The 22,910-nt window shown below is 41.3% G+C and overlaps 1 protein-coding gene across 2 annotated transcripts in view; it reads right to left on the reverse strand.

Annotated features, from left to right (window-relative positions):
- The window catches only part of Faf2 (Fas associated factor family member 2), a 62,752-nt gene extending 40,374 nt beyond the window's left edge, over window positions 1-22,378 (reverse strand). The window contains exons 1-2 of one of the 2 annotated variants that reach the window (XM_021239211.2): window positions 22,241-22,343; window positions 18,310-18,416 (exon numbers count right to left, since the gene is read on the reverse strand). In XM_021239211.2, coding sequence (XP_021094870.1) covers window positions 18,310-18,390 — 81 coding nt within the window. In that variant the 5' untranslated portion in view covers window positions 18,391-18,416; window positions 22,241-22,343. Of the gene's footprint in view, window positions 1-18,309; window positions 18,417-22,240 lie in introns of both variants that reach the window. The other variant, XM_004836336.3, reaches the window with a different exon arrangement.
- Window positions 22,379-22,910: the final 532 nt, after the last annotated feature.

Raw genomic sequence — 22,910 nt, forward strand, 5'->3', positions numbered from 1 at the left:
TTCCCTTCCATAAAATGACCTCCCAAGGATTTAGAATATTGCATTTAGACACAGCAGTGTATACAAAGTGCAATTTTCAGGCAGGGTACTGGGGATCCCAGGGCCTCTGAAGTGGACTACATTCCCAGCCCTTTTCCCTCTTCTTCTGAGACAGGGTCTCACTAAATAGCTAAATTGCCCAGGTTAGGCTCTAATTTCTGATATTCTGCCTCTGACACTTAAGAGTGCTGGGATTACGGGATGCGCACCACATCAGGCACAGTGTAACTGATGAGATCACTAGTGAGAAAACGGTAGTATTTACCGTTGGGATAAAAATTCCTTGAACCCCAATCTCTAGTAAAATACAGAGGCGTGAGTGGTAGAATACATGAACCATGCTATATCCCTCAGTGATTCCATCTAGTCCTAGTCTAAATTCTCCCTTAAGTCAGAAGGTAAGATATCAATCACTTGGCAAACCAGGTTTTGAAAAATTGTGATCCCTGATCTAGCTCTTTCTAAAGTATCAAAAAAACCCAGTATTTTAACCACATGGCTTAACTATTTGGATAGAGATTGAGTAACCTGGGTATGATCACCTCCCTTTCCCAAGAAGTGTTTCTTTTTTCATATCCAACTGTTTACACCAGCCGACACTGCATGGGAGTGGGATGAAATTTCAGTTGAGAGCTAAGTGATCTTTAGGTTCCAATTGGTTTGTTGGCTCTAGTTTGTTTAAGATGAGTATTTTAAGTTTTGTTTTCAGTTATTCCCAGAGAGAAATTTGGCAAAACTCGGGACCGGAGATTTAGCTCAGTGGTTCCAGCGCCTGCCTTGCAAGCACAAGGTCTTGAGTTTGACCCCCGGTACCAAAAAAAGAAAAAGAAAAAGAAAAAGAATTTTGGCCAAACTACGGGATCTTTTTCTCTCCTTTCTATCACACAGGTGGCTTTGCTTTGCTTTATGCAGTAAGCACTATGACTTCTCTGGTGGTGGTAGGAGAAATGGAGCTTAGAAGTCCACTCCAGTATTGATTATAGCTAAGCTCAGACCTTTAACTAGAATTCTTACATGCAGATCTTTAGTATTCACATTTAACTACTTATCTCCCAAATTAATTATCAGTAGTTCCCATTTACTAAGAATCTAAGTTAGGCACTGTAGTATCTTCTTTCTTATTCATTCTTAAAATGTTAAAAGGTTAAAAAACATTGGTCACTTTACAGACATGAAAACCGAGGCCCTGAAGGATGAGTAACTGTCAAAGATCTAATTCTGTTCCTAATAAGAAGCTGTTTCCCTTTTATCAGGCTAAGGTGAAAATATGCTTAACTGGATTTTTTGTTTTCTTCTTTCCCCTAAAAAGAGGACCATGTTACTGGAACTGATTCAACAAAAAGATAAGTATTAATAACAAAAAATCTCCAGTTAAGCAAGATTTATGATACATTATTCCATTCATTCATCCAATATTAATTTAGCATCTACCATGTAACAAGCACAAAACAAAGAATCACACTCCGAATCCCCAATGATTTTATGGAGTAAAAAGACATGTACTAGTTTGGTGTAGTATGCATGCTTGGAATCCCAGCTAGTTCAGAGACTGAGACTTCAATTCAAGGCCAGCTTGGGTAACTTACTGAGACTGTGTTTCAATATAAAAAAAATTTTTTTTATTATAAAATTTATAAAGGACTGGGGACCTAGCACTGTAGTAGAGTGCTTGTATGAGGCCCTGGACTCTATCCCCAGTTCCAAAAAAAAAAAAAAAAAGATAATTACATTATTACAACATTTACTGTACACTAGCAATAAACAAATCCTTAAGTCTTTCAGGGAACTTGATATCAGAAGACATCAAATTTCTGGGCTGAATACTAGTGGAAGGAGATGCTTCAGTGCCAGGAAGAACATGTAGAGGTGAGAGAATGACATGTTAAGGAATTAAAAAGTATCACTGGAATAGAAATGGAAAGGGTAAATAAATGAGGCTGAACAACAGAAGTATGAGTTCAATCATGAGGTAAAAAGAATGATTTCATGCAGCTCTAATCAATGCCACCCAAATCATCTTTGACTGCCTCAATCCAGGCTTCCCACTTTTCCCATTATTCTAATTACTCTAGGACAGGCAACGGTGAACCTTTTAGAGCTTTTAATGGTACAAACAACCTGCTGTGGCATGCGTGTCATAAATTTGCCACCATTGCTCTAGGAAAACTTGGAAAGCTAAAGAGGAGAGGGCATGTTGATGGATGCCTATAATCCCAGCACTCAGGAGACTGAGGCAGGAAAATCACCATGAGTTCAAGACCAGCCTGAACTACTGTATACAATGAGACTCTGTCTCAAAAATAATATAATTTGGGGTACCAGAATGAAAAATTATTGAAACAGTCCAGAGGAGAAATGAGGTATCAACTATAGTAGGAACAATGTAGAAAGGGAAGAGGGTTAATTGAAAGTACTACATTTTCCATTTGACTTTTATTTCTTTAATAAGAACATACAAACATTTAAAATCTCCTTAGATATTTAGCATAAAATTTTTTCTCTTCTATTTCTTACATATCTATTATATCTCACAGAACTGTGTGATTTCTCAAAATTTCAAAATTTCATTGTGGGAAAATCCAAATCCCCCAACTCCATCAAGTGTTCATAGGGATTTCTGCTACTTATCATTTCTGACATTCTTGCTAAGGATAGTATTAAACACACACACACACACACACACACACACACAAAACCAAAAGTAGATTGCCAACTTTATTGCTGTACTATTTAATTTTTGCTATTTATTTTAAGCAAAAATATAAGGTTGGAGAAATGGCAACTAGACTTCCTGAATACATGAAATGATCATCAGATGACCCAAAAGAAAACTGACAAATTTAAATCTTGCTGCGCATGGTGGGTGAACGCTGTAATCCCAGTACTGAGAGGCTAAGGCAGGAAGCCAAACCCTGTCTCAAAATAAAAAGTGAAAAAAGGGCGGCGGATGTCACTTGCTATAAGGCACTAGGTTCAATCCCCAGCAGTACAATCAATCAATCAATCTTTATCAAGACCCATTCCAAAGTTCTACTTTTTTTTTTTTTTGGTACCGAGGATCAAACTTGGGACCTTGAGCTTGCGATGCAGGCACCGGGACCACTGAGCTAAATCCCCAGCCCCAAAGATCTACTATCTTTTTTTTTTTCCAAAGATCTACTTTTAAAAGAATATCTACATTATAGTAATGACCTATTCAAAATAATTTCAATTTATACTATTCTTCCAATTATGGAAACAGTCCTTAAAATACTTTTGGGGGGCATTAGATTTTTGAGACAAGTCTCCCTATATATAGTTCAGACTGGCCTTGAATTCACTATATATCATATATCCCAGGCTGGCCTCAAACTTGCAGCAATCCTCCCAAGTGCTGTAATTATATATGGGCAGCACTACCTCTACCTCCTTTAAAATACTGAAAGGAATACATAAAAACCGATACAGAGCCTATTCTGAAAAAATAGCCCCAATCTTGAAGCAACTTAATCAGAAATGTTTGTACTTCTCACATAAAGTTACTTAAAAAAAGAAAGAAAACAGGCTAGCAAGACAGGAGATTAGGGTGTGGCAAAACCGATTGGGGAAGTAGGCATGACCTGTTAATTACAAAATCCCAGAACATGCAGGGAGATAGGCATGGCACATGTGGACTTCCTGCAGTTCCGTATAAACAGAATAAAAGGACACGGGCGCCATGAAGAGCTCGCTACAGTGGTTTTCCTCACAGTAGCCCACTCTGTGTCCCCCAAGGTGTATTTTTGTTTTATATTACTTTTTTTTTTGGTACCAGGGATCAAACTCGGGTGCTTGTGCTTTCGGGGCAGGGGGCAGAACCACTGAGCTTAATCCCCGGCCCTGTTTTATATTATATTTTGGTTTTGGTTTTTATTTTCCTCTTACTCAGCCCAAGCTTCTCTGCAGAGCCAATTTCTCCCTTACCGTTCACTTTAAATTTTTCCAGTTTCAAACAGTAAATGTGAAACTCTGCACTGTTTTGCTTGTTTCATTCAATTTTTTGAGAGGAAAAGAACCTGAAACATTTACAATGTGTATTTAGAGTGCTACCTCTACAAGGAGACTACCTGGTAACAACTCTTGAGAACTCAAACAGGTTTTCCATAGGATGGCTTAGACCTGATGTCAGCCTGAGAAGTGGGTTATACAAAAGGAAGAGTTCAGGGCTAGAGATGGGGCTCAGTGGTACAGCATTTGCCTGGCGTGTGTGAGTCCCAGGGTTCAAACTTCAGTACCAAAAAAAAAAAAAGAGACCACACTGAATTTTTGCCACTGTGCTTTCTGTTGTAGAACACTGTAGAATGGCCTCATGCTACAGGGTGTACTTCTTTTACTACTTTTACTTTGCTCTGCAGAGCCTGCTTCTTTTCCTACCTGTAATAAAATGTTTGTGCTTGTCTTGACCAATTCTTAGCTCAAGACAGAAAGAACCTAGAAACTACCTCCAGAAGGAGACTCCAGCACCCCAAAATCTGTTAACAGTAGCAAGTAGTACCAAATTAGTATGTTAAAAACTTTCTAAAAACCAGCATGGGGCCACAGATCTGTCATCTCAACACTCTGGGAAGCTGAGGGAGGAGGATTACAAGTTTTAGCCTGGCCTGGGTAACTTACAGACATAAAACCTCGTCTCAAAAAATTAAAAAATGGGTGGGGGAGGTGGGGTGAGGATATAACTCAGTACAAAGTGCCTGAGCTCAATTTCTCCAGTAATGCCACGAAAAAAAAAAGTTTCCCATACATAACTATATTCTTGGATAGGAAGATCTAACAGAAAGACGTCAATCACATCCCATGAAGCTCATTTACAAATTTCAATTTTAAATTTTAATTTAAAATTTCAATTTTAAAAGTTGATTATAAAGATTCTTTGAAGAAACAAGAAAACACAGGAAGATTCTGAAAAAGAGCAATGGGGGAGGGGAACCAGCCTTTATTTTTTATTTATTTATTTTTTTGGTACAAAGGATCAAACTTAGGACCTTGTGCTTGCCAGGCAGGCATGGTGCCACTGAGCTATATCCCTGGTCCCTTTAAATTAAAATGTTACAAGTCTCACCAGGTCTTCAGGCCTGTAATCCCAGAATTTGGGGGCTGAGATAGGACGATCACCACTAGTTCCAGGTCAGCCTGGGCTACCTAAGAAGACTCTGACCCCCCCACCAAAAAAAAAAGTTATAAGCCTCTATAATTAAGAATAATATTGTTATATATCTATATGGAACAGAAAATAAAATCTAGAAATGGTTCCAACTATGTTCAAATCTAGTACTGATACGGGAAACATATCAAAGCAATGAGGAGGTAAGATTTATTTTTAAATAGATTTTATTTCTTAAGAATAGTTTTAGGCTTACAGAAAAATTCAATAGGAAATTGATTTTCAATTAGTCCTTCCCCCATCTCCTACTCTGGGTTCCCCAATTATCAGTATGTTGCACTGGTGTGGTACATTTGTTACAACTGTACATTATTAACTGTCCATAGTTTACATTAAGGTTCACTCTCCGTGGCCCACTATGCCCAAAAACCCTCTGTGCTTCATCTCTTCTTCCTTCTTCGTTACCTCCATCACTGGCAACCACTTATCTTTCCATTCTCTCCAGTTCTTCCTTTTCCAAAATGTCACAGTTGGAATCAGCCTTTTCAGACTGCTTTTTTTGGGGGGGGGGGTACTGGGGACTGACCCTAGGGCCTTCACACTGAGCTAAATACCCAGCTCAATTCCTCCAATCCAGGCTGGTCTTGAACTTCCTACATAGCCCAGGCTAGCCTCAAACTCACAATCCTCTTGCCTCAGTCTCCTGAGTGCTGATATTATAGGCATGGACCACCAAGGCTGGTGCTCAGCCCATTTTTAAATTTTTATTTTGAGACAGAGTCTTCCTAGGTTGATATTGTCCAGGCTAGGCTGGAACTTGCCATCCTCCTGCCTCAGTCTCCCATAGTGCTGAGATTACAAATGGGCAACACCACACCCAGCTCAGGTTGGCTTCTTTCACTTGGTAGTATGCATTAGCAATCTACAATCTAAAAATAAAATTAATGGGGAAGGAAGAGTAGTGGAAGGAAAAAGAATTAAGATGTCACATGTACATGTACCAACTCTCCACAATGAATGCAATTATATACTGCAAATATGAATTAATACCAATTTTTAAATAACATAATAAAATAGATTCATAAAACCATCAAAAAGAGCTGGGCATGGTGGTGAATGCTTGTAATCTCAGCACTTGAGAGGCTAAGGCAAAAGAATCACTGGGAGTCTGAGGCCAGCCTGGGCTAAATAATGACTTCAAGGCCAGTTTGAACTACATAGTGAAAGTCTGTCTCAAAAAACAAAATCAAAAAGAATAAATCTGACAAATAAGATCTAATTTGGGTATGGTGGCATATCCTGTAATCCCAGCATGGGGGACTTTTTCAGGGAGCTATCCCACTCCATGTGGTCCAAATGGTTCTGCCATGCTTGTTAAGAGAAATTCTGGTAATTTAGAAGGCTGTGGTGGGTGTGGTCACGCACCCTTGTAATCCCAGCACTTGGGAGGGTAAGGCAGGAGGATCACTGCAAGTTTAAAGCCAGCCTGGGCTACATAGTGAGTTCAAGAGCAGCGTGAACTACACAGTGAGACCATCTCAAAAACCAAAAAAAAAAAAAACCAAACCACATGCCTGGGGGCCTGAGCAGAACAAAGGAAACAGCTCGTGAAGATTAAATCAATTTGCAGGGAGCATGCAAAGTAGAGCTAAAGTTACTAGATAACAAACTCTATCCTCATACTTAGAACTTTTAAATATTTTCTTTTTTTCTCTTAAATGCTGAAAAAAGGTTTCTACCTCTACTGCCTTAAACAAAGTACCAAAGCTTTTATCATCAGGATAAATGTAAGGGATACTATTTCTCAAGAGCTAGATGGAGCTGATCTTTTCTCAAGTAACTAGTTGGAGGACCCAGGGGAGCTCTACCCTTCTCTCTAGGGAGACATAGTGGGCCACAGGAGTATGGAGAGTTCTAAAAAGAAAGGGGGAAAAAAGGGCACCGGTACCCCTTTGTGAAGACATTTAGTAGGCAGTACAACTGCATCTCATGAAGGATGCTTCTGGGGACTCAATGGGTCTGCATCCTTCTGCATGGGACGCCATCTGAAGGACCCCAGACCTAGTCTTCTCTCTGTCTCTGTCTCCCCATAGCCCTCATCATACACCAGGGGAAGCACGCTGCAGATCCCAGCTACCTGGCCATTAGGCTATATACTTAGAAACTGGGAACAATTTGACCCTGAAGGAGTCCTGGTGAGTTACGGAGAAATCTAGGAAAAGGCACTGGTGCTGCTTGCTTTGCCAGAGACATCTGGTTGTGCTTGAGCCTCATGATGTCTATATCCTTCCACATGGGACATCATCTGAAGGACCTGAAGTGTAGTTTTCTCTCTCATCATAGGCCTCGCACAATTACTGTTTGGGTCCAGTCTGAACGAGGAAGTGGCGAGAGATGGTTACAGAATGGCAGTCTAAATTACAATACTATTATTAAGTTAAATCTTTTTTGCAAAAATCAAGGAAAGTGGTGCAAAACCTCTTCTGTTCAGGCTTTTATGGCTCTTTATCTCTAGATAGGCCCAAGAACTACGGAACTTAAATAGGCCTCCAAGAGGAAAGACTATCACTGATGACCCTGTCCTCAGACGTCCACCACTCTCAGGGGATGGGTCTCTCTCACCTGGGAGGGCTCCTTAAACTAAAGCCAGCAAATCAGTCCCCTCTTTGTTCTCCTTAGACAGTTCTTAGCCTTGAAGGACATTTCATCCTGCCCCAGTGGGAGTCACAAGAGGAGAGGGGACTACTTGAGTCTCGGTTCCTCTTCTAGTGGCAGATACCCAACAATGGAGATCTTTTATCTGGTAGATTTGCAGATGGGTTTCAAGCTTTGACCCTGCTTAGGGTTAGGGTTGTTTTGGCCACTTGCTGTACCTCACATTCCTATACCCAATTGTTGGACATGACCTTTTCTATGTTCAACAATCGGAATCTAGATAAGGATAAAAGGAGGACTAAGATAAAAGGACTAAAAGAAAAAAAGGCTTTGGCAATACTCTAAGTACACCCAAGTCATCTAAGAAAACCCAACGCCAATCAAGGAAAGAGTTTCTGCTTTAAATGCAAAGAAACTGGGCACTGGGCACACAACTATACCAATCCAGCCCCTATGCCCTGTTCTGGAGGACTGACTGCCCATGCTGCCAGAGAAGGGCTAGGCCAGCCAAAACCCTTACCTTTTACTCTGATGAAGGACTGAAGGGGCCCAGGGCAATCTACAATGCCCTTGTCTTCAGACATCTCCATCTCCTGACGTCATGGGTAAGCAAGTTCAATTCCTTATAGATACTCTGCTCTAACTTTCTTCTCTAGAAAACCCTTCTCTAGATCAATAGCCATAATTACAATGGAAACAAAGCTTTTGTAAATAAGTGGGGAAAGAAGGGTGGAAGGGAGGGGAGGGGAATGGGAAAAAAAGAAGCAAGATATATCATGTATGGGTACAAATACCTTATGATGAAATGTTACCATTAAGTATATCTAAAATGTACCAGTTAAAAAAATAAAAGGGTGGTGGATAATAAAATGCTGAGGGCCAGGGATTTGGCTCAGTGGTTCTGCTGCCTGCCTTGCAAGTGCAAGGTCCTGAGTTCGATCCCTGGTACCAAAAAATAAAATAAAATGCTGAAAAAATTCAAGACAAAATGAAAAAACAGTCATATTAGGGTCAAGGGTGTAAGGTCAGACTGAGGCACAATTGAGACCACCAAGGCAGGCAAAGTTCAAGCAACATGCAATGAGTTTATTGCCATCTGGGTGCAGATGGGTCAAGGGCGAAAAGGCCGCTGGCACTGAGAGGAGGGTGTGTGTGTGCGCAGTTGTTGTAGAGGGGGCATTGGCCAAGACGGTGGAAAATTTTAGTGTCAAATGGGTGATGGGCCTGGGGCTGGCTGATAAACAGGCCCACCGTAGGAGCAGCAGCATGGCTGCTGGCTTTCTGTTATCTTTATGCTCCTGTGGATGCGGGTAGCAGGTCTGCTTGGGTGGAGGTTTCCCTTCAGGTTGGGTGGGGGTCCGACTCGGGGGACCTGTCAAAGGGGATCCCTAACTGGAGCTTCTCTCCACCTGGTCTGACATGTCAATTTGAAGGCCAAATGTTCAACTGTGAGTTTTTATTCATCCCACACTGTCTTACTCCCTTACTAGCAAAAGTGGGAACAATTCTCCAATTTTAGCAAAGGACAGAACAGATTTTACCTCCTGGGACCTCAGAGGCCATGCCTCCAGACACCCCTGAGGTGACCTGTACTACTCTTAATCTTAACTGATGTAGGCCTACAGGTTCAGAGGTTAGCTACTTTTTTTTTTTTTTTTGGTACCGGGGGATTGAACTTGGGACCCTGTGCTTGCAAGGCAGGCGCCAGAACCACTGAGCTAAATCCCCGGCCCTAGGTTAGCTACTTTTGTGATTGCTGTGAACCTCTGAAAGACTTTCTCTGAAAAGGATCTTCTTCAAAAATCAAGATTCTAGTACTGCTCCAAGTACAGGTAGGTAGTCACTAATGACCCCTAACCCACACAGTTTAAATGGGCACTATATGGGACTTCTGTTTTTAATCAGATCCACAATGTGGGTAATCTTACTAGGGATATGGCTCTCATGCTCTTGATAGTCTAATATCCTTCTCTGCCATAATTTCTCCTCCACAGGAACCATGGAGATCTCTAATTGCTAGATCTGTCATAGTTCATCTTTTTACACAGACAGGAAATATTCTGACTTGCACCTTACCATATTTGGGCTCTACATCCCCAACTTAATAGTAGTTTATCCATTCAAGGCTTCAGATGGTGATCTCTCCTGACAAATTCATTACGTTTTCTCCCACTGACAGGGAGTTCAACAGTTACTCACATATAGGCACTGACTCCCTTCTTATTGTCTAGTGACAGATTTTTTTCAGCCTAGCCGGTAAATCACAAAATCCCAAAGTAGTTAGAGAAAACATAATCCCTAGTAGGTATGGCCTACAGCCCCTTTCAACTGGAAAGTTATATGTAGACGGAGACTGCCAAACCCCCTGCCATCCAGAAAGAATTATGGAGATTTATATATGTCAGGGGAAAGGGAGGCAGAAGATTAGGGTGTGGTCAGCTTGCTGGACAAGTGGGCATGACCTTCAATCATGAAGACCCAGGACACATGCACCTAGGCCCTGCACCTGCAGCCAATCAGAAAATGCTATCTTCAATTCTTCTGACACAAGATCAAGCAAGTTTTTGATAGGATGGCCTAGATCTAACATGAGATTGAGGGATATACACCTTAGGGCCACTGTGAGGCTTTTCACTGGCCTGCTCTGCATTCTGGAGAGCATACTTGTATTCCTACCTTTAATAAATGTAAAAATCTTACTATCTTTCACATGTTTCCTGTCCAATTCTTTGTTCAGGACAACAAAGGCCTAGAAAGGACCCCTGGAAAGAGCACAGCACCCCAGAAACCTGGTAACAAAAGGATCACAAGTTCAAGCCCAGCCCGGCTAACTTAGCAAGACCCTGTCTCAAAATTTAAAACACTTAAAAAGGGCTGGGATATAGCTCAGTGTGAAAGTCCTGAGTTCAATCCCTTCAATTGCACAATAACAAAGAAGCACAAAATGGACCAAGATACCGAGCAACAGATTTTTACAAAAATTAAAGCTCTCATTACATCATCAAGATCCCCGTTATCCACAACTTCTACAAGTATTTCCTTCACCTTCATGGTATAACTGAAAAGTTTTTTTTTCTTTGAAGATGTCCATTTCCCTGATGTCTTTTTTCCCATGTTTTCTCATACCTGTGGGTATGGAAGTGCAATGATTGTCCTCTTTGTTATTTAGTCTCACTTCTGGGTGATTCTTTTTTCCTTCTCCTTAAAAGTCCACCTTCAAATCAGGTGTGGTGGTGTATACCTGTAAGCCCAGGATCCTGGAAACTGAGACAGGAGGACCACAAGTCCGAACCTAGCCTGGGCAACTTAGTGAGACCATGTCTCCAAAAGAGAGGTGGGGATAGGTGTGCCGAAGTAGCTCACTGAAGGCTATGGGTTCAATTCCCAGTAAAGGGGGAAAAAACTGCCCACCTTCATGTCGAAAACCACAAATTTGACTTCCTTTGCTGTATGTGTTCTCTTTTTTAAAATTGCTGGGGGTGGCAGGGCACTGCCTAGGATGCCTGAGGCCCTTGTTTCAATCCTCAGCACTTTACAAACAACAACAAAACCTACCACTAGCTATCTCTAGTGACTGCACTTATTTACCTTAAACTGAAAACAATTGACAATTAGAGCCAGAAAAGTAATGCTAGGTGATAGGAAAGAGAAGCAAATGATACTACAACCTATCCCCTCCCCTCTTTTAAAAAATCCTACCCCTTTTTTGCTGGCAGTACAGGTGTTTGAACCCAGAGCCTTTCACTGGGTTACACCTCTAGCCCCTCTTATTTTGAAACATCTAAATTGCTCATGCTGGCACAAACTTGTGCTCCTCCTGCCTCAGCCTCCCAGAGTGCGGGGATTTAGAAGCATGTGCCACCACTCTATGTGTTTATTGGGAGAACTTATTGACAGTGAATCTAAAATACCTGGGCTAAAGTAAATGCTCAAGAATTTTTTTTTTCAGTACAGGGAATTGAACTCAGGGTCTCTGCACTGAGCTACATCTCCCGCCAGGCCCCTCTGCTTCCACCCCTCGAAACAGGGTATTATTAAGTGGCTAAATTCCCCAGGCTGGGCTTGTAATCCTCCTGCCTCAGCCTACCAGAGTGCTAGGATTGTATGTCACCCCCACTAGGCTTAGCTCAAGAAATAAACATCAAAAAAAATCTTTAAATCCCTGGCCCCAGACTCTTACCATTTTATCCCTTCCTTGTTGGAGTTATTTGTGCACTCACATGTATGTCTTTTTTTTTTGGTACCAGAGATCGAACTCGGGACCTTGCGCTTGCAAGGCAGGTGGCAGAACCACTGAGCTAAATCCCCAGCCCGGATGTCTTTAAATCTCTAAAATTTTAGCTCCTGGATTCCTGTCACTCTTTCCAACTCTATTGGTGTCTTCGTGTATTATTTGCTTAAATGTTTGAATACAGTCAGCACTCTGCATCCACAAATTCAACCAACAGTGGATTACAAGTATTCAGGAAAAATATTGAGTCCTTATCGATGCAGACATTATACAGGATGATGTACTTATGTAACCAGCAGGGCAAAATGGAACTTTAATTTTTTTTTTCTTTAGACACAAGGGCTTCTCCAAACTTCCTCAGGCCTAGGGCATGACCACCAACCACTCCTCCCCTCAGCTTACTGTAGAGACAACATACAGATCCTGGCCTCAGATAAGAGTCTAGTTTCTTTCCACAGAGAAAGGAGGGACAGGAAAAGGACTAGGAGGGATGAAGCAAACATATTGTTGTTTACTGTCTCATTGTATTTCCTTTTCCATCTAACCCATGCACAACTGGACACAGTGCAATGGTGATTTGTGGCAACTTGAAACCCCTCCATCTCCTTGGAGCTGGCTTTGAATAAAGCTTTTTTCTCTTCCCCATTCCTCCTGTGTGTGTTTGGAGAAGTGGAGTGCCAAGGAAATGGATCTGAGCACCATAACACTTAGATTATATGTACATTACACCATTTTATAAAAGGGACTTGAGCATCTTCAATTTTGGTAGCAGTTAGTGTTCTTGAAACCAACCCCTCCGCAGACACCAAAAGGCATCCATACTTTGGTCTCTCTAATCCTAGCCTACGGCTCCTCCAACCTCTACCATACCTCAGCCATTGGGATCAAACTCCAAAACACACATAACTTGTCACCAACTACAAGGCCCCCAACACTCTTGTACTATGTTTGTATCTTTTCAGCTTCCTTCTTCTAATACTGCCTAACGTTTCTTCAAACTTTTTATAACCCCAAATCCATTGGATTCTCCTTTTCATTATACTTCAGTGTCCCCCAATGTCTGTTTCCCATTTTACTCATCATAAATTCTAGTCAGATGTTATTACTCTTGCAGACATCAACTCTTTTGCTCCTAATTAATATAATTCCCTAAACCCATAATTCTTTTAAATTCCAAACCTCTGCCTACTTTGCACCTGTACCCTCACAAGTGAGTGAGATTGGCTGGTTTTTCTTAAAATAAATTTGTGACCACTAACCTCAAGTGGAGGTTGCCTAGCCTAGCCATTTACTTCCCCACTCTCCAAATGACCACACCTCTATTCCCAAATCTCCAACACCACCTCCTCCATCCTTAATCTTGGTTTGTAACCTTGTTTCCTATTTCACAGAGGAAATAAAATAATCACAATATCCAACAGGCACACTAACCTATCTACATACTTTTGTGCCCTTATATTCATCTTTTCTCTTCTTCGGGTGATTTTACTCTTGTTGCTGCCAAGGGCCTGTTATTCCTCTTGTGTGCTGGACCCTAATCCTTCTCAACTAACTTAAAGATATTGCAATCACAATTTACCTTCCCTCTGAATCAAATGTTCTCTTTTTCTTTTCTTTTTGAACACAGAGCCTTTTCATTCAACTATATCCCCAACCGTTTTATCTTTGAGTCTCACTCACTAAATTGCCAAGACTGAGGTCACACTTGCAATTCTCTTGGCTCAGCTTCCCATAAGTGCTGGGATTACAGAAATGTGCCACTTTGCCTGACTTTTTCTTTTCTTTTTCTTTTGTTGGAGGACTGGGAAATGAACCCAGGACATGTGGACTGAGCTAAATCCCTAAAATTCAAAATTTTTATTTTGAAAATTCCAGTGATCCTAGGAACTATTTTTCTTTTCCTTATTTCCAATAAACACTCTCCTTCCTTTTACCCATGGTGTCATTTATGAGACTTTGAGCCAAGCTCAGTTTGTACATAATTACCTATTTCACACTTGGAGGTCCCACTGAGATTAACACATTTAAGACAGGGCCATACATACATGACTGTCCAATGCTGCTGGATGGGACAGTTGTGCATGCACCATTGGTGCTTCAAGGCAATTGAGTCCTGCCATATAAGCCATGGAATTCACATGCACGACTGGAAACTGAGATACAGATCAATACTCTTGAAAACACTTTGAAGGCCTAAATCTTTTCTTCAAGAAAACAATGCTAGACCCTCAGGAGATAAGTGATGATAAAGTGCCAAATTCATCCCTGCTCTACACAGTCACGCTCTCGGGAATTTTCATTTTATCCCTCCTTTTATGTAGCTCAGTATGCCTACTCCCAAAAGGGTGAAATTATTTCAACTGCTAAAGGATCTCCAATTATGAGAGACATTACCATCTCTCTCATGCTCCCATCCCTTCTCCTCACCCATTCCCCTCAATCTGGTGTCAGTCAACATCCCCCTGTACCAGCTATTTCTTTTATAACATAGCAAGGAAATTATTCTAGGGCCGGGGATTTAGCTCGGTGGTTTCGGTGCCTGCCTCGCAAGCGCAAGGACCCGAGTTCAATCCCCAGCACCAAAAAAAAAAAAAAAAAAAAGAAATTATTCTAATTTTGGATGTGCCCACAAGGAACAGCTCACCACACAATACCACAAGGAGCTTTGCCTCTGTCCCTTGACTAGATCACTATTGTCTTTTTTTTTTTTTGTACCAGGGATTGAACTTGGGACTTTGCACTTGCGAGGCAGGCGGCAGAACCACTGAGCTAAATCCTCGGCCCTAGATCACTATTGTCAATAGGTTATAACATCAATTTTTTTTTTGGTACTGGGGATCAAACTCAGGACCTTGTGCTTGTGAGGCAGGTGGCAGCACCACTGTACTAAACCCCAGCCTGACATCAATTTTTATCCCATGCAGGGCTCCCTTGGGAGATAAAGCAAACATTAGGAACAGGTGGTTGAGTTGTGGAGACACGCTTCCCTCTACATTTAATCACAAAGAATTTTCTTTGGGTAAGATGGTTATCTCAATTCTGTAACATTACCTTACATTATAAAATTGGCACCTGGCTATATGAAAAGGAAAACAGAACCTTTAAAGGAAGTCATCTGGGGGGGTTCAGTATTGGCCCCTCTTTTATTGTGACCCTGATACTACTTAAAACTTCAGTGGAGAGTACAGGGACTTCAACCTCTCCAATTGCCAGGGACTGTCCAATTGTAGGGATTCCTGCCATACACTTTTTTTTTTTTTGAGATAGGGTCTTGCTGTGCTTTCAGGCTGGTCTTGAACTACATAGCCCAAGCTGGCCTGGAAATCACAACAATCCTCCTGCCTCAGCCTCCTGAATGCTAGGATTACAGGCATGTGCCACCACACCTGGCCCTGCCATATAGTTTAGAGATCCTTTAATTTTTCCCTCTTTACATGTCAACATTTCAGGACTGTCAAAACTGAGGGTATGTGCAACCACTGCCTCTAGGCCTCTCGACCAGGAAATATCCTCTCAAAACTCTTCCAGAGCTCCATTTGCTCTCATAACCCTAACCACTTTGCTTGCAAACACTAATTGTCTGTCCCACAGGAATACTTACACAGTGAACAACTGGGGCTGTCAAACGGGCACTCTCCCTGTGATTGTTCTAATAAAGAGGGCCCTGTGAAAAATCAACAAATGGAACATTCTACACCTTGAAGACACTCGGACCCCTTTCCTTGAGAGAACTGGATTTTATGTGACAGATTCATATTTGGTGCTGGCATATAACTGCAAGGGGGTCTGTAATGTGGTAGCAGTTATTCCAACAATTAAGGTACTAAGTACAAAGAAGATGGCCTCTTCAGGCCAGATCATCATCCTAGGTCCTTCTTGGAGCAGTTTCTGCTATAATGCCATAAAAGAGACACATCCAATATGCCCTCTTATGACAGATTAGAGAAATGGGATTGGAGTGGTCACACACATGATACCTTATATTAGAGAGACCAAGTATGGGACACAAAATTGCCAGGGGATTCTTTCACAGGCATTCCGCTATTAAAAAGATCAATCCTCGGGCCGGGGATTTAGTTCAGTGGTTCCGCAGCCTGCCTCGCAAGCACAAGGTCCTGAGTTCAATCCCCAGTACCAAAAAAAAAAAAAAATCAATCCTGCCAGGTGTGGTGATGCACGCCTGTAATCCAGCACTTAGTAGACTGAGGCAGGAGGATCAAGTTTGAGGCCACAAGTTGGAGGCTGACCTGGGCTAGATAAGTTCAAGGCCCCAGTACCAAAAAACAAAACAAAAAAACCAAAAACTTCACTGTCCATCAATGTTTTAAGAAACTACAACTAATAATGCTTACCATTCAAATGCTTCATACTCATCAGTGCTTCAGTCACATTAACATTTTTTTGGTACTGGGGATCGAACTCGGGTCCTTGCGCTTGCAAGGCAGGCTGCGGAACTACTGAGCTAAATCCCCGGCCCCAGACACATTAACATTTAATCATTAGTCCACAGATGAAGAAACTAAAGCCCAGAGAGTCTATGTAATTTGCCCACAATCAAAAAGTAACTGAAGGTCCAGGATTCAAATTCAGGAAGACTTACTCCAGACTCAGTCTTTATAATCACTTACTATGCTCAGCTGACTTTCATGAGTAAAATATAATGAAAGACAACCTAAGTTCTTGTACACAATGAGAATCTGATTTACAACCACTCGATTAGTTGAAAAATCATTTAAAGAAATAAAAATAAAGAAATAAATTATTTAAAGAAATAAAAATATTCTATAGTTCACTTATTTAACACAAAGTAATTTTTTGATAAAAGGCTACCCTTTTCATTACAGAATGAGTCCACTGGCATATCCTGAATCTGTCTAGCAAAACCACACTGACTGGATTTAAGTAGACCAAGAAGTAAACAATCTTCTCACTCAATGATTTCCCCCAAAGTTAGTTACAGTTATCTTGCCAAATGAAGGCAATTTTTTCCTCCAGCAACTTGCTCCTGTTTAGTCATCCTAAAACATTTAACTTAGTTTTTATACAAATAACTCTTTGTACTGGTATTTTATTGGTTTATGTAACATTCAATTTAATTTATATGAAGACCCAGCATGTACTGGTTTAAGAGCACACATTAACTAATTCTTGTCTAGAGTATGGTTCAAACTGACTGTGTAGTGCATGCCTGTAATCCCAGCAGTCTGGGAGGCTGAGGCAGAAAGATTATAAATTAGAATCCAGTGTGGCCAATTTGGTGATTTAGCAATACCCTGTTTCAAAAAAAAGCGGGGAGGGCTCTGGGGATGTAGCTCAGTGTAAAGGGCATTAAATTTAATCCTGAATATCTCCCATACAGGCATGCACAAGATGAGGGTGGGGGTACAATTCATCTGGTGAGAGCAGAAACACTTAAGCATAACAGGGTAGACTTTAGGAAATGGAAGAATCTGGCTTAACTAATCAGTCAAATGAAGGTTAGAGTTACAGAGTTTAGTTACACTATGAATCTGTGTATCTAGACTGAGAATGTTAACTCAAGTTGGTAAAGCACTTATCTAGCATGTGTAAAGCCCAGGTTTAGAATCCCAAGGTAGATCTGAGTATGTAAATGAAAAAAATATATACAAAGATATACAACAAATCTAGAATTAGGATGAGAGAGATAAAACATGACTTAATTACTTATTTTATACAGTTGTATGTTGTCAACTTCCAACAAGCATACTTGGATAAATGACGTGGTAGTTTGTTTTGTTGTTTGAGACAAAAAACCATGGGTTCTGTAGCCTCAAACTCATGATCCTCCTGGCTCAACCTCCTGAGTGCTAGGATTACAAGTGTGCACCACTACATCCACCACTGACAGGTTTTTCTAAAAGTAAGGAAAAGGAGTTCAGTCAACTAGAGAACAGTATCCCCATTTTACAGAAGAGGAAAGAGATTTACAGAAGAATCTGTCCAACACTGTAAAACGAACAAGAAACTAAGTTACAAAGCCAATTCATGTTTACCTAAAGTTCTAAAGCTTATGTTTTCTCTTATAGTGTTAAATTTGCTGGAAAAAACCAAATCACTATGATTTTTTAAAATTAACAAAATATCATACTCCCCCAAACTAAAAGACAGATGAAGTAAAAATGTTTTTCAAAATGATTTACAAACTTGATTTAACATCTCAGACTGATTCAGGTTTTACTTCCTATAATTTAAGAGAATGAGGGTCATATCCTATACTGTCCATTTAAAAGGAAAAATTTCTTACTCCTATACAAGCAGAAAAGAGATCACTTCTTTCTTCAGAGACAACACAAAGCTCCTTTAGTTTTCTCTCTGTCCATGCCATCCTTGCCCAGTTGTTCAAACAGCAACCTAAGGGAAGTAAACCAAAGCACTAGGGGAGTCTGCTGCATCTGGAAATTTGAAGAAATTTATTTCAAAAAAGTAACTTTCCACATACATGCATTAGCTTTATCTTACAAGTGATGTCCCTATTCTCATTTGAAATAGCTTTTTAAAAAAAGTTCGCATTAGTTATTCATACTAACTGGTTCCAAAATAAACAGGAGAAATGGAGAACTACAGACAAATCTTAGAAACATCAAACTGACTGAGAAACACAATAAGTATGGCTTAGGGAGTTCCAATCAAATCATGTGTTACAAAAAAACAAACAGAGGAAACCTGAGATTTCCAAAATCTCAGATTTACTTTCACTAGTCTCAATAGTTCAAATGAGAAAATACACTGAGAACCTGCTTCTTGTGGTGTCATCCTGTTCTATCCTGAACCCTAAAGAGTGTAAGCCTATGATTCATATTGTTTTGGCTTTTTTTTTGGCGGGGGGGGGGGGGGTTGCTAAAGAGGAGAGGTTTAATTTGGCTCACAGATCCATACCGCTAATGAAGCAAACCCGAAACCTAGTGTTGTCACTTCCTAGTTGAAAAAACCTTTAATGGTTCCCCAGGTGTACAGATGAAAGTTTAAATCATAGCACAAAGCTTTAAAAGCAAGTTGGCTCTAGTTTACCTTTCCACTTTCAATTCTTTAAATCCACCAAAACAGACAAATTCCACACTTTTCCACATCCATGTGTGCAACCTGTCTCCCAGCTTTGAACATCCTCCTGCTCATACCTGTTGAAATTCTATTCCTCCAAAGCAGCAAGGTACAGTGGTAAGAAGCCCAGTCTTTAAATCCAGATCAAACTCACTGGAATTCCACTATTTAAAAGCTTTAAAGACGTTGAGTAAATATGTCAATAGATCTTAAAGCGAGCAGGCATACCACTTATTGTGTATTACTGAGCAGATTAAGCACAAGGGTTATAATTTATCTAACAATGTTCCAGGCATAGTAAATAATAAATGGTACCTATAAATCACCCTCCCCTCCTCCCAATCAATTTTACCCTTTCCTAAGAACCCACAGCACTTAGGCAAGTGTTCTACCGCTAAGCTACATCCCCAGCTGTTTTTATTTTGAGATAGAGGCTAGCACAGGCTGGTCTCAAAGTTGCAATCCTTCTGCCTCAGTCTATGGAGTAGCAATTACAGGCATGTACCACCACACCTGACTCGTGGCACTTTTTTTGTTTTTATTTATTTTTTTTGAAACAGGGTCTCACTATGTAGTTCAGGCTGGCCTCGAACTCATGGTGATTCTCCTGCCTCAGCCTCCCAAGTGCTGGGATTGCAAGCATGTGCCACCATGCCCATCATCATAGCATTTTTGTTGTTGTTCTTGTTTTTGCAGTACTGGGGACTGAACCCAGGGCCTTCATACTCAGCTGCATCCCCACCTGTTTTAAATTTTGAGATAGGGCCCTGGCTAAGTTGCTCAAGCTGGGCTCAAATCTGCAATCCTCTTGCCTCGGCCTCCCAGAGTGCTAGAACTAGGTGTGTTCCACCTCACCTGGCTATCATTTTTTATGTATCATATCACACTATGAACACTTGTTGAGTACTCTCATTCATTTATGTACCTGGCTTCTCCAATGCTTGCTTTAGCAGCACATATACCTACCTGGCTTCTCCATTAGGTTACAGACAAGATAGTTATGGATATGCTAAATTTGTCATTCCAGCACAGCAAAAAAAGAAAAAGCCTAAATCTCTGGTACTTACTACTTGTTCAAGTTATTTGACTTCTCAGAACCTATTCCTTCATAAATAAAATGAATGGAGTTTAACTATAGTCTTCCCCAAGAGGTTTAAGAGTTATGTCAACTACATCCTATAATGCTCAACATCTAGTAAATTTCAAAGAATGTTTAATGGCAATATGTATGTGTTTGCCTTAAGTACACACATGTAAAATGCATTTCCTCAATAAATTCAATTTCATAAAGTAATCAGCACAAATTAACCTGCTGCCCACCTCCTGATATATTCACTGAATACAAAAATGGAAATTTCTATGTACTTTACCTCAGAAATCCACATATTCATGTTTTTCCAGTACAAGATTACATTATGATTTATAACTCACATCTCACATCTCCTTATTACAGTTAAATAACATGGGGCTTACCCCTGAAGAGTTGTGAAGTGTAAAATGGTCTGCACAAGTTGAATAAAATTCTGAAACTGATGTTCCACAAGGAAGTGGAAGATAGTTGTCTGCTGTTTACTCATTCTTCAATTCTATTCTGTCATTAATTTCTCTACAGAACTCCCATCAAATGTCAACTATGTCTATGATAGCATTTTGCCGTTCATACTTTCAACACACTGTTCAATTTAAGATGGAAAAAATACCTCAAAAACTATAATAGGGCCGGGGATTTAGCTAAGCGGTTCTGCCACCTGCCTCTCAAGCTCAAGGACACGAGTGAGATCCCCACTACCAAAAAAAAAAACCTATAATAAAATCTATTCAAAGAAATTACAGAAACGTGAGAACACAACAAGTTTAGTATCCTACCATCTGCACTCTATCTCAGCTGTACCCTGATACTTACATGGGATGTACAGTAGAGAAATTAACCTGGGAAAGGTTTTGGAAAGATGAACCTGGCTTTAAATCTGACACCACTACATACCAAGCTGTGTAACCTAAGCATTGTTACATGTTAAGCTTTATATCCTTAGTCTGTAAAATATGGACTATACCAGTATGAACCTCACAAGGGAGTTGTGAATATTTCATGAGGTAACATATGCTAAATGTTTAGCAATGTACTTACAACATGGTAAATACTCGGTAAATGTTATTCTACCGGCAGTGCCTCAGCCTTGCAGTTTTTTATAAATACTAACTAAATACTGAGCACATTGTACATTAGGAAATAAGTGTACCAACTTCAGTTCGAAGTAAAATAATGATTAGCAGTAATTCTGTTTGGGAGCATTTTACTGTTTACAATGCACTTCTAACAACAGTAAACTCATTTGACCTCCACAACATACTGAGGGAATTAGACACTTTTAAAATATACATTTAAGAGATAAAGAAACTGGTAACAAAGCCACAGTCATCCGCCTAGTAACTCCTCCAACCAGATTCTCCAGCTCAGAGGTTGTGTTTAGTGCCAAGTGTTCTGAACTTAACATCAACAAAAGGAGGCAGATTCCTGCAAGTTGCCACCCTCAAGCATACTCGAGCACAAGAGCACAGGAATAAGCAGAAGATATGAAACCCCGTCAGAAGCCACCGATGGCGCTTCTGTTGCATTGTTTCAGTACGTAGTGTCCTTCCACACCTCTGGGGCAGAAGCCGGGCCAGTTGAGTAGGTGCTTCCTTCCCCATCACAGCCCCCAACACAAGACTTGCTACCCAAGAGGCCCTCATTAACGTTTGTGGAAATAATATGGGATGGTGGTGGGAGGTGTTCCAGAGACCACAACTGACTCCAACTCTGGAGTGGGGATTAAGCATCTCAGGCAGGTCTAGAGTCATTGGGCTGGGAAGGATGGCTGAGGACTGGAGGGGTTAAAGAAAACTACGGAAAATGACCCGCTGAGGGTAGAGGGAAACGGAAGAGGAGAGCCGGGCGGACAGCTATGGCTGGAACGCTGGGGATCAACAGAGGCTCAGGGGTGAGGGGAATAGGGGCAGTTGGCGTCTGGGGGGAGGGGGGGCGCCTGCTGGTCTGAAAAAGAGCCCAGACTCAATCTGAGGAGAGTTATACGCTCTTCCAGAGTTCCACTCCCCATCCCGCGGCGGCATATGCTGCACCGAATACTCGCCGCTACCTGAAACTGCAGCAGCTTCTCTGTCTGCTCCTGGGTTAGATCCCGCTCCTCAGGCGCCGCCATTTTGCCGCCGCCTCTACGCTTCTGACCCGTTCGCACCGTCACCCGCCGGAAGTGACCTCAGGCGCAACCACATCCGGTCTGAACGGCCCGTGGGCCAGTAACAACGTCTGCGCGCGCTGACCCACGCGCCATTCCTCCGCCTGCCACCAGAGCGCGCCACTCTCGGGTGTATTGAGCAATTTCGGAAACTGCCGAGGTACAAGTTGCCCTCCTGATTTAGGTGACCATCAGAGCTACTAAAAATTCAAGATTACTGAGTAAATCTCAGAAAACTGAGAGGGTCTGAATGTGCCTGTGGAAGCTGCAGAAAGTCCCGTATGGCGTTCGGCTGCTTTTGGCAGCTCCCTAAGCATTTTCCGGTCATCTCAGTTATTCCTGAAGTTTCCTCAGGAAGTTGTGGCCTGAGCAAAAAATTAGTGGCGTTGTGCGTGATTCATGTTTCGACGTTTCCACAAGCTCCTGGCTATCTCTTGGGAGGTTCCGAAAGTCACCGAATGCTGATGAGCGTTTCTGACACCTCCAAACACGTTTTGGCCAAGTTGAAATTGCAACTTCAGCATCACTTGCTGGGAGTACTTGGCCCTGGCTTCCTTGGTCTCTGATGGTT

The sequence above is a fragment of the Heterocephalus glaber genome, unplaced genomic scaffold (assembly GCF_053883595.1).
Source record: "Heterocephalus glaber isolate CG9 unplaced genomic scaffold, H.glaber_assembly_v1.0 deba00001606, whole genome shotgun sequence".
NCBI lineage: Eukaryota > Metazoa > Chordata > Mammalia > Rodentia > Bathyergidae > Heterocephalus > Heterocephalus glaber.